Genomic DNA, 12,325 nt, shown 5'->3' on the forward strand with positions numbered 1-12,325 from the left:
ACACTTCCATACATCACCTGGTGCTCATCACAACAAGTGCACTCCTTCATTCCCATCACCTATTTCACCCCTCCCCCTGGTAACCATCAGTTTGTTCTCTGTAGTTAAGAGTGTTTCTTGGCTTGCCACTTGCTCTTTTTTTCCCCTTTGCTTGTTTGTGTTTCTTAAATTCCACGTATGTGTGAATTCATATGGTATTTGCCTTTCTCTGACTGACTTAATGTCATTTAGCATAATACTCTCTAGCTCTATCCATGGTAGTTGCAAATGTCAAGATTTCATTTTTTTATGGCTGAGTAATATTCCATTGTATGTATATACCACATCTTCTTTATCTATTCATCTATCAGTGGACCCTTGGGTTGCTTCCATAATTTGGCTATTGCAAATAGTACTGCAATAAACAAAGGGGTGCATCTATCTTTTCAAATTAGTGTTTTCATATTTTTTGGGTAAATACTCAGTAGGGGATTTACTGAATCATGTGATTATTGTATTTTTAATTTTTTAGGGAACCACCATACTGTTTTTCACAGGGGCTGCATCGTTTTGCATTCCCACCAACAGTGCACGAAGGTTCCTTTTTCTCCACATGCTTGCCAACACTTGTTTCTTGTGTTTTTTATTTTAGCCATTCTGACAGGTGTGATTTGCATTTCCCTGATGATTAGAATGTTGAGCATCATTTCATGTATCTGTTGGCCATCTGGATATCTTATTTAGAGAATTGTCTCTTCATGTATTCTGCCCATTTTTGATTGGATTATTTGGGGCTTTTTGTGTTGTGTAAATTCTTTATGTATTTTGGGTATTAACCCTTTAATATGTTATTTGCAAATATATCTCCCATTCAGGAAGTTGTCTTTGAGTTTTGTTGATTGTTTCCTTTGCTATACAGAAGCTTTTTATTCTGATGTAGTCCCAATAGTTTATTTTTGCTTTTTGTTTCCTTTGCCTGAAGAGGCATATCTAGAAGAGTGTTGCTATGGCCAATGTCCGAGAAATTACTACCTGTGCTCTCCATTAGGATTTTTATGGTTTCAGGTTTCATATTTAAGTCCTTAACCCATTTTGAGTTTATATTTATGTATGATGTAAGAAAGTGGTCCATTTTTATTCTTTTGCATGTAGCTGTCCAGTTTTCCCAGCACCATTTGTTGAAGAGACTGTCTGGATTCTAATTCTTAGAAGGACTTTTTTGTAATAATGGTAGCTACATGGCACTTACAAAAGACAGGGATTGCATAGTTAGAGCATGTTCATACAAAATTGGACTGAGAATGATTTTGAAGTTCCTTCCTCAAAATAAAATTTCTGAATAAATAATAAGCAGTATCAGAAAGCAGCTGATATTTTTGTTTTTTACTGCTCAAAACCTCTGATACTACTTGTTTTCATCACTACTGTTAGCCACTCTGTTTCCCTTACCATTTTCTCCATTTCCCTAGTGGTAAAAGCATAAAATCATGACAGGCAGACAAAACTACAGAGACAGAGAACAGATTAGCAGTCACCAGGTGACAGGTATGGGTGGGAAGGGTACAAATAAAGGGGTAACACAGAGAGTTCCTTTGGAACAGTTGTGTATTTTTTTATTATTATTTAAAGATTTTATTTGAGAGGGGGAGAAAGAGAGAGAGCATGAGCAGGGATAGGAGCAGAGGGAGAGGGAAGGGAAGGAATCTCAAACAGACTCTTCACTGAGCGTAGAGCTGACATGGGACTCCATCCCAGGACCCTGAGATCACGACCTGAACCAAAACCGAGTCGGACACTCAACCAACTGAGCCACCCAGGTGTCCCAGAACAGTTGTGTATTTTAATGGTGGTGGTGGTTGGTTGAATCTAGCCATGGGATAAAATTGAATAGAACTAAACACACACATGAAAGCATGTAAAAGAAAGGTGAAAACTGAACAAGGTCTGTAATTTCCTTAATAGTACTTTACCAATGTCAGTTTTTTGGGTTTTGATATACTACAGTTATGTAAGATGTCAGCATTCGGGGAAGCTGAGGGAAGCATTCACAGAACTGTGTACTATTTTCACATCTTTCTATGAACCTGTAATTATTTCAAAATAATAAGTTTCAAACTTATAATAGACAACAACAACCAAGTCAAAGTATTTTTTTTAAAGAAATGAAAGAGGTAGTCTTACGAGCAAGCAGCCCATCATAACGAGCTTTCCCCTAAAGGTAGTATATATGCTATTTCTTAAAAGTGAGCCAAAACATGTAGTTCTTGCCTCTGATTTAAATATTAGGCAGTTAAAAAAAAATGTTAGCCAGCTACTAGATTAAAATGTGGTTAATAAATGCACACTGCAAAGGAACACACTCACTTTCATAAGGGTGTGTAGGTATAGGCAGTAGATCTCTGGTCTGACTTCATGTACCTTCTGCCTTTGTCTGTCTGTGCTGTCTATGTCTGGTTCCACCAGTGTATTTGCTCATGAACTTGCTTCAAACAGTTTGTAGAACAGAATTCTTCTAGATAGCATCATTGTTATCTTTTAAAAAAATCACTTATTACATGTACATCACAGGAAGCTTTGGAAATGCAGATAAACGGTAGAAAAAAATTACCTCTAATCCCACCACTCAAAAATAAATACTGTTGATATTTTGTATATATAATTCCAGTCTTATTATTTCTGTGCATATAAATGCTTTTTAAAAAATACATGAGATCATAATTTTGTAAACTTGTTTTACTTATTACGTAGGTACAGCAATGCACCATTTTCCCAGATCATTAAATACTTTTCACCCATGTGATTTAATGACTACATAGAATTGTACCCTGTGGATGTACAGCATCTTAACTAATCTTTTGTGATTGGACATTTAGGCTGTTTCCAGTTTCCACCATTAGAAACAATATTGTCATCAACATCCTTAAGGCTAAATCTTCGTACACAGTTGTGATTATTTCTCTTAGGAAAAGATCTCAGAAGTGGAATTGCTGGGGTAGGCAAAATGTCAACGCTTTTGCTTTTATTGTCAAAGATAAGCATCACTTAAAAAAATTTGTTGTAAACAAAAACCGTATTTGAACAACAAGAAGTTTTACCTACAGGGAAACTTAGGGTCAATTTCTTTAGAGTGATTCATCACTTCTGAGAGACAACTGCCATTACCAGATAGATGGATTGTTTTGACAGAATTAAAAGGAAAACATTGGAACTATCTAAATAAACAAGTTATGCAAGAATTTTTTTGCTATTTTTTATTTTTGTTAAACAATGAGAGCAAAATAATTTACCCGAGTAAAAGAAAACAAATGGAATCAACATGCCGCTAGTGGGGAATGAAGTATTTACATTTTTCCCACTTCCCATTTGATATTGATTAAAGTATATTTTTGATTATTTTTTAAGCATTACTATGCACATACACTACCTTCTTTACATACAGTGAAGGAGTAGGGTTAAAAAAATTTTATGGGAAAAACGCACTATAGTAGTTGTAATGTTGCAGAATTCTGTTGCATTTTTCTAGTTGTGAATGTCCTGTTCATGGGCAAGAGGGGGCCTGGTTCTGGATTAAAGATCATTTTTGATTGGACATCTGTAGTATTTTGCGGAACACCTAGTTGTATATTTTTCTGCATTTCCAGCTGAGTGAATATGTCACTTTGCTTGTTTAGGTAACCATCAAAACACAATCTGATCTTTCTCATTGAGAAGCCAAATCCTTAACAACAGGTTTTCTTTAATTTATCAAGTGAGGCTCCGTCTTGTGTGTTGCCAGCTTCAGATGATTATGTTCATTGTCTTCAGCCTCAGCTCCTTTCTTGGACTTTTCATTGGTCCCTACTTTGTGGAAAGCTGCTAGGTTGACACAGAAGGAACACAGATCACACCGATAAGAGTGGAAACAAGCCTTGGGTACTTTTTAAATAAAAAGTCTGAACTTTAAAAGAAGGTCTGAACTTTTAAGTAGAATGGTATTATCTGCAGTTTTTATTACCTTCCAATAACAATGAGTGGAACCTAGTAAAGAAGATATTTGATTCTTGGATTAATTTCCCACATCGGGAAGCAGTTAAATGTTTAGATGTTGGAAAAGCAGCAAGACAAATCCATGAGTATTTGACATTCTTTTTTTCTTCTTAGTCATAAGCACATCATTTTACACTGTGCATATGGTGGGTGAAATTTTGTTTGAATATAATTTATGAGATGAAGGTTACAAAGACCTCTTTCCCTTTCAGTTCTGTGTTGGTATTTTCTATGATTATTTTTTTATCAATGGCATTAAAATTTCTTTCAAAGAGAAATTTCTCTTGCTGGGATTGGTGATGAATACTTATTACTGGATTAGGGATTGTTTTTCTTTTATGACCTTATTTTCCTCTGTGGCTGTCTGTGGGCTAATTATGGGACTTTCCTTTTCATTCTTACTGTAATGTAATTCTTTTTTTTAAGTTTTAATTTAAATTCCAGTTAGTTAACTTAGTGTTATATTAGTTTCAGGTGAACAATATAGTGATTGAACATTTCCATACAACACCCGGTCTCATCATCACAAGGGCCCTCCTTAACCCCCATCACCTGTTTCCCCAGTCCCCCCACTGACCTCCCCTCTGGTAACCATCGGTCGGTTCTCCACAGTTTAGAGTCTGTTTCTTGGTTTGTCTCTCTCTCCTTTTTGCTCCTTTGTTTTGTTTCTTAAATTCCACTGTAATGTAATTCCTTTGAAGTTGAAAATAACCCTGTGAAGAAACTGGCAGAGCATTCCAGGTGGTAAGAGTTTCTCCAGCCTAGAGTAGATTTTGCTGCCCTGGGAATGGCGTATTTTTACCTGTCTGAATTAGGATGGCATTTCTCTGTCATAGTATATTTGGTTCAGTGTTAAAGAAATACTATCCAGTAGGAAATAGGGTTATAATTTAAACACAGATTTTTCTTCGAAAGAGACTACCCTCTTTGAGTTTATCTATTCTCAGTTGTACCCTGTACTTTTATTTCCCTTTAAACTAGTTATCTGAATCTGTTACCCACTCCCACCTCTCCGTGTGAAATTTTCTGTACAGACTGAGAGGAACTGTTTCTCGGAGAAACAAATTAGGCTTTATATGAAAGGGGGTTTCCCTTCGGTTTGAATGAACAAAAATTGTATACATTTCTAAAGATTTCACATATATATCCTTATATATAAAGATTTCTTATGTATGTTATATATAATAAATGTGTTACCTTTTCAACAAAAAAATGAATATGAACTTCTTAAAATTTAATGCAAAGGAAATCTGGTTTAAATCTGACCATTAAAAAATAATTTAGGTGTGTTTTTTTTTTTTTAAAGATCCAGGTAATATTTTTTCTTCAAGTTAGTATTTCATATGCCTGTTGAGAACTTTTTATGAGAGACATAGAGGTCCTAATCTGCCTTTTATGATATCAAAGGCATTCCTGTAATATTTAAATTTATATATTTATAGCTATTGTCTGCTTAATTAAGCTCAATACATGAAGATCCATATCTTAAATAGAACATGATTGCTCAAGAGTCAGGCTGGTGGATTTTAAACGTGAATTATTCACAAAAATATGAATTACCCTTAGTTTCACATACTACCCTGCTACGTAAGAAGCAGCTGTGTATTGTATGCATTAAAATATTCTTAATTTATGCTTTGTTAGACTTACATGATTAAAATGCTAGTGGATTAAAAATAATTGCTCTTTATTTCTGCAAACTTCTAAGAGTTTCTACTTTCTTTTTCTCTAACAGATATAAGCTTACCAAAGTCGGCAACAATATGCTATACAGCTGCCTTGCTCAAGGCAAGAGCTGTCTCTGACAAGTAAGTGGAGAATGGCTTGGGCGGTACTAAGTGTCTGACCCGATTGAAGGAGGTGTGTTGCCTCTGAGGGCTTTCTCTGGAAGTTTCTCTTAGTCTTTGAGACCCCTGCTTATGAGCATGCATTTTTCTAAAACCTGCTGATCTTTTCTTTCACTACTAGAAGGCGGGAATATATATCCCCAGGTTTTGTAAGGGTGTGTGGGTCCCTAAAGAGGGATTTATGTGAAATTCCATACCTCTGAGGTGACTTTTTTTTTTTTTTTGGCCAGACAGTAGATACCGAAAGGCCTGCTTGGGACTTACACAAAATGCCTTCCTTTTATTCATTTTTTTGCGTATTCCTCTCCCTTCAGCAGTCCAAGACTGGGTAGTAGTCCTAACAAACACGTGAGATGGCAGAGGGGTTGATCATCTCCCATTGACTCCTCAGTTCCCAACTAATCCCCCACCCAGGGTCCGTTTGCTTTGAGTTGTCATCTCAGCGGGACATTTGCCTCTTTTATTCAGGCAGGTGACTTTGGCATAGAGAATTTCCATACACATCCGAGATGACTGGCAGGTGAAAGAGAACAGTTGGCTTCACTGTTCTTGAGTTCACAAATGCTTATGTTTCCCCGATACAATCCCTCTGAAGCACTGAAAAGCAGATAACAGGAAAAGAAAACAGCCTCTGCTCTGTCAGACAGGTTTGCTGTTAAGTGTGTGTGCACTTCAAGACCGAAGTAATTTTCTTTCATTCTTTTTTATCCTGTAGATCGCCAGTACCTACTGCAACATCTTTTCTCCCTACACAGCGACTCCAGCTTGGGAGGGCAGGGCCAGGGTTGTCACAGCTTCCCCTGTGGTGTCTGCCTGCCAAGCACAGCTCTGGAGTTAGCCCTGGGTGTGAGGTGAGAAAGAGATTGCATGGTCTGGTTTTTTTCATTCACTTGGGCAGGTGTCCCGCCCGCAGTTTGGGCACGCACACCCCCCTGCCGGAACGGCCCCAAGCAGGCTGGCCTGCGGTGGAAGCTGCATCGCAGCACTGACATTGGGTTGGGAGCCTCCTTTAAAATTCTCCCCAGTTCTGTTTTTAACCAAGTACACCCTTCTGTAACCTAGTTTTCTCTTTTTCCTACACTGGCTGCCCTCGTCAGTCCTACCCCCTCCCCTGACCTAAGCAGGTACCTCAGAAAATTTAGACTAGCTATTTAGATAGAGAGACTTGACAGCTGAATTTAATTCCTGCCAAGATTAGATGCAAGCACGCTTTCTGCTTCTGCTGGGGTTTTTGTTGGCCTCGGTCTGAGGGGTCACTCAGAGGTTCCGTGTAGTGGAGGTTTGGAGAGCTCATGCCATTGGCTCGCTGTGGTTTTATGGGCCCTTGACGTGTAGACGCTTTTCCGGGTTGATGCCCAAGCAGTGGTCCCAACTGGATGGTGTTTGTCTTTCTGCTTTTCAGATTCTCTCCCGAGGCTGCATCTCGGCGGGGGCTGAGCACAGCAGAGATGAATGCAGTAGAGGCCATTCATAGAGCTGTGGAATTCAATCCTCACGTGCCAAAAGTGAGTCTGTGGAATCCCCACAGGAACTCGTTATGATAGCAGAGAGTGTTCGGTGACCACAATGTCATGTCTCGAATACACCCAGTATAAAAAAATGAATTGCAGCCAGTGAACATTGAAGCCCTATATAGTCCATGGTTATCAGCTTCATTTTTAAGCAAAAGCTACATTCAAGAGGCTTTGTGCGGATTTGGGGGCTTTATATAATTGGGGTAAATTGATAGACCTGGCTTAGGCAGGTCAGGCCAGGAAGCCTGAAATTGGCAAAATATGGAGATCCCAAGAGTGTTGATGCATTTGATAGGAATTTCACACCAGTTACAATCTTACTTAGACCCAACTCGGGAAATGAACCTAGTTTTGAATATAAATGGTAAAAAAAAAAAATACTGATTAAGATGTTCTGAGTGCTTTCTGAGTGCCATTTTAGGAGGTATACATAGTAGGAAATGTTTGTCTTAATTGTTAACCACATGATTGACTAATTTATAAATACCCAGTATTTCCCATATATTTATTTTCCTGAATTTGATTTTAAAAGGGAGCCAAATCACGATAGAGGATATTTCTATAATCTTTTATTTAGGGGCTGGATGTGTATTTATGATTTACCTATATTTGAGTCCCTGCTGTGTGATAGGCACCTTGCTGAGTGCTATTTTCAGTTTCTCAGTGTTATAAAGCACATTTTGACCTTTGGGAAACTATTCATATGGGGTACCACAGGCATAGATTTCTTTCAAATTTCTGAGGAAGACTTTCATTGGTGAAAAATGACAAAGGAAGGCTATTTTGTTTTCTTGCAGTACTGTAGCAAGAGGGTGGTGTATGTGTGCATGTATGTGTGTATGTGAGGATTTGTAGAGTTACCTACTTTAATTTATTTTGTTGATATTCACAGTGACAGAGATAGGTGACCTAACACCATTTCTGAGCTTTGACTCAGGTCATGCTCATTTTCTCGCAAAACAGAATCTGAAGAATGGTGTACAGTGCCACAGTTAGTGAAGGATATAGTTATCCACTCTAGTTCCAGTGGATAATGACCAACATAGTACTTGTAGACTTAGGTATCATAGATAGGGTGGTATAACATATATCTCTTTATTTAATATATTTTCGGCTAAGTTAAAAATGTTCATTCAAATTTGATTAAAACTTAAAGCTAATCATGAAAATATTGTCCTGAATTACAGTCAACTTAGGTCATCAATTAATATTTATTGAATGCTATATTCAATACAGAGTTATTCTATGAGTATAAATAAGCTCTTCTAGAAGTAGCATTGAGCAGTAGAGTCCTAGATTCTGAGACAAAAACTTGGGTTTAAGTTCTGGCTCTGTCATTTATTAGCCCTGGGAGCTGGGGGCTTAGCATCTCTGAACTCAAAGTTTTCCCTCATTTTTTCAAATGAAGATAAAAATATAAACCTTACCTTCTGTGATAAAGACCAAGTGAGATAATATAGTCAAAGTTCTTTGACAAATTGAACATCTATGTTCATAAAATATTAAAATTGATATTGGACTTGTTGGTGGCCCCTCCAATCTGGAAACTGGGTCCTAATTCTTCAAGTTTTAGCAGAGCTTTGTAATCTTAGTGCATGAACTAGGAAACTGGTACTTGCTGGTTAGATATTTTAGTTGAAGCTGTAGTATAATTCTATGATAAGGGTCTTAAATGGTTGATTGAGCTTCTAGAAAAGTATTAAAAGCCCTAAGAAATAGTTTAAGGCTACCTAGGAAGAATTGACTCAGTCAGCTAGCACTCTACCTGCAAAATAGAATTCTTTTTAAAAGTGGGAACATTTGAAATATTTGATTTCACTCTACTCTTTAATTGTTGACTGGAGAAAAGATAGGGTACATAGGTAAACCGATTCTCTACACTTTGCTTTGTTAGTGATTGTGCTGAGGGAAAACTTGTTTCCAGATCATCTTCATCTATTGACATTTCCATGGGGAAAAGGCCCTGTGAATCACTGTTCAGAATTATGTCCAGAATTAACCACAAACCTCTGGGTACATACGTGTATTATTTGCAGGCTGTTATGAACATCCTTTATACATGACCTGTTTATTGGACTGCTTGCTAATACTTTAATAAATACACACACACTGGTGCCTTTTCAGGGAGAAGGTAGGCTTAATTCTAATGAGACATCAGTGAAAGATATAAACTCTTAGGCTCTTGTTGTAAGAAGGGACCTCAGAGATATCTAGGACACCTTCCCATCCTCAGCTTGAATCTCTCCTCATAATGATATCGTGATGATTATTTTTAATATTGGTTTTTATTGCATGTTTACTGTGTGCCAAGCACAGTACTAAGTGAACCACATATGCCTTCTCATTTATTTTGCATAACAACACTGTGAGGTGTATCAGACTATTACCCCTGCTACACAGATGAGGTCGCTGCAGGTCTGGAGAGGTTAAGTGACCTGCTCATGGTCACACAGCTAGTAAATGACAGAGCCTGAACTGGTTCTGGGTTCTCAAACCCGTCAATATCACCCTCCACAGCCCGCCCACCATCCCACCAAGTTGCGGACCAGCCTAGACTTGAAGCCTTCAAATGATGGCGGGCACGTGACTTCCCAAGGCACTCGTGGACAATTCATATTTCCTCAAGATACTCTTCTATTTTAAACACTTCCTTGCCTTCTTTTTCTCTATCACAGGAAGTCATCAGTGGCCTACAGGAATTTTCAGCAACTACGTGCTGTTTTACCCAATTATAGTCTGTTAGAAGGAGAAAAAATACCAGATAAAATACCTGAGAACTGCCTTCCATGAATGTCCAGCTTAGGTCTGTCTGGTAGTCTATTAAGCAGAGGTACATAGTTAATATTTTAACATCCAGTGGAAAAATACCAATTATTTACTCCAGGGGGGTTACTCTTAGGAACACTCTTCACCTGCAAATGTGCAGAGTAGGGAGTCTCTCTCCTAAACACACCTCAGGACCAGGAAGTAAATAAAAACAGTAAAAAGCCATGGGCCTCTATTCTGAAGGGAGCCTTTTAAGTAGTCAGGTATACCTAAAACACAAGGGTTTCTGAGGCTTTCGATTGCAGCAGATTATAAGGAGGAAGCATCCCGTAGACTCGTTATTATAAACTGAATTGTGTTACTCCCCTCCTGAGGAACTGCAGCTGCATCCCCAACCCTGCAAAGGAGGATGTAAACTCCTTGAAAGTTCTTCAAGATCCTTTAAAATATGACCCAACTTGTTTTTTCAGTTTTTCTAGCTACTTCTAACAGTCTGTTTATTGTTCCAGTAACGTTCTCCTCCTCTTCCCTCTTTGCTTCCTCTGAGGATATCCTACCCCTCCTTCACCCCCACCATTAAAAGTCACCACCAGGAAACCTGTTCATTCCTCATCCCACGATCAGTCTCTCCCCTCGGTGATCTCTCGCTACCGTGCGTTGATTACGGAATTACCGTTTTCCCCTTTTTGAGGATGACTAGTGGTTTTAGGATCTTAATGATGCTGCTGTTTTCTAAGAACTGGGTACATGGTTCAAAAAGATGAAATCTCTAAACCATTAGAGGATGTTTTCCATTTAATGATATTAAAATAAGAGCTTTGAATTTAAAGGGAATATTCTTCATTTTTAAAAGAAAATTTCACTTAAGTTGCTGGACAAATGAAGGGCCATGCTTATCTCTGTTCTGTATCTTCATCTACATATTGTTATAGTTTACTGGATTTTTTTGTTTCAGCTTTTCCTGCAAATATGCTTCCCCACCTACCCTGATCTATTTTGTTGCCTTTGCAGCACAGGAGCCTTTTATTTTGGTGTAGTCCCACTTGTTTTTTTTGCTTTTGGTGTCTATGCTTTTGGCATCCTAGCCAAGAAATCATTAGCAATGTCGAGATTTACATGGGAGGATGGTGTTTTCTCTCGGTGATTCATCAGTCTGCAAGGATCTGAGTTTTCACTAATGCTACATACTCTTAGTATGCTGTATCTACACGGCAAGTCTTTCCCTGTGAAGAGACCCCTTTTCGGTTGAGAGGATGTTTCATTAACTCCTTCGGGGTGCTAAAGATAAATTTCATTTTCTGACACCTTTCCAAAACAAGATTAACTTATTGGTTTGTTACAGACAGTATTAGATTGTGTTTTTTCCCTCTGTAGTGGTGGTATAAAAATAAATTTCTATATTAGAAGAAAGTGTAAAGAAATTTTTCATAGTCCTATCATCTAATCCGATTTAAGATTCTTTCTAGCCTTATTTTCCCATGCATTCTTAATACTTAGGAATCATAGTCACACAGCATATACATATTTTTAAAAATTAACATGGGGCTCTAAAGTTGAATTTTGTGGTTGGGTATTGGGGGGTATATTTATTCTTTTTGGAGGAGGATCATCAGATTTTCATGGTTCTTTGACCTTAAAAAGGCTATCTTCTAACTTAACATTAAAGTCCAAGTCTTTTAGCCCTGTGCCTTCAAACACTCTAAAATATTGTCAGTAACTGTTTTCTGGATGATTTACTTCCTCATTTTTTTATCATAAATAATACATATCATGAAATCTACCTTCTTAACAAATTTTTAAGTATGAAGTGTAGTATTGTATGCACGTTGTTGTTAGAACTTTTTCATCTTGCATGTCTGAAATCCCATGCTCATTGAACCAGGACCTCTCCATTTCTCCCTCCTCCTCCCAGCCCCGGGGAACCACTGTTCTACTTTCTGCTTCTATGAGTTTGAACACTTTAGATATGTCACATTGGTGGAATCATGCAGTATTTGTCCTGTGACTGGCTTATCTCACCTAGCGTAATGTCCTCCAGGTTCATCCATGTCACAGCACAGGACAGGATTCCTTTCTTTAAGGCTGAATAATATTCCATTGTGTGTGTATATTACATTTTCTTTATCCAGTCATCTGTTGATGTAAATTTAGGTTGTTTCTACTTTTTTGGCTATTGTGAATAATGCTGCAATA

The 12,325-nt window shown here is 37.8% G+C and overlaps 1 protein-coding gene across 8 annotated transcripts in view; it reads left to right on the plus strand.

Moving 5' to 3' along the window:
- The window catches only part of ST7 (suppression of tumorigenicity 7), a 235,521-nt gene that overhangs the window by 191,635 nt on the left and 31,561 nt on the right, over window positions 1–12,325 (plus strand). For 7 of the 8 annotated variants that reach the window (XM_073899105.1, XM_025873217.2, XM_025873214.2 and 4 more), the window contains 2 exons: window positions 5,741–5,813; window positions 7,255–7,357. The exons of the other annotated variant lie outside the window; for it this stretch is intronic. In XM_073899105.1, the coding sequence (XP_073755206.1) occupies window positions 5,741–5,813; window positions 7,255–7,357 (176 nt within the window). The remainder of the gene's footprint in view (window positions 1–5,740; window positions 5,814–7,254; window positions 7,358–12,325) is intronic. 8 annotated transcript variants of the gene reach the window in all.

The sequence above is a fragment of the Callorhinus ursinus genome, unplaced genomic scaffold, assembly GCF_003265705.2.
Source record: "Callorhinus ursinus isolate GAN/ISIS: 27379988/994484 unplaced genomic scaffold, GSC_fseal_2.0 scaffold12, whole genome shotgun sequence".
Classification (NCBI taxonomy): domain Eukaryota; kingdom Metazoa; phylum Chordata; class Mammalia; order Carnivora; family Otariidae; genus Callorhinus; species Callorhinus ursinus.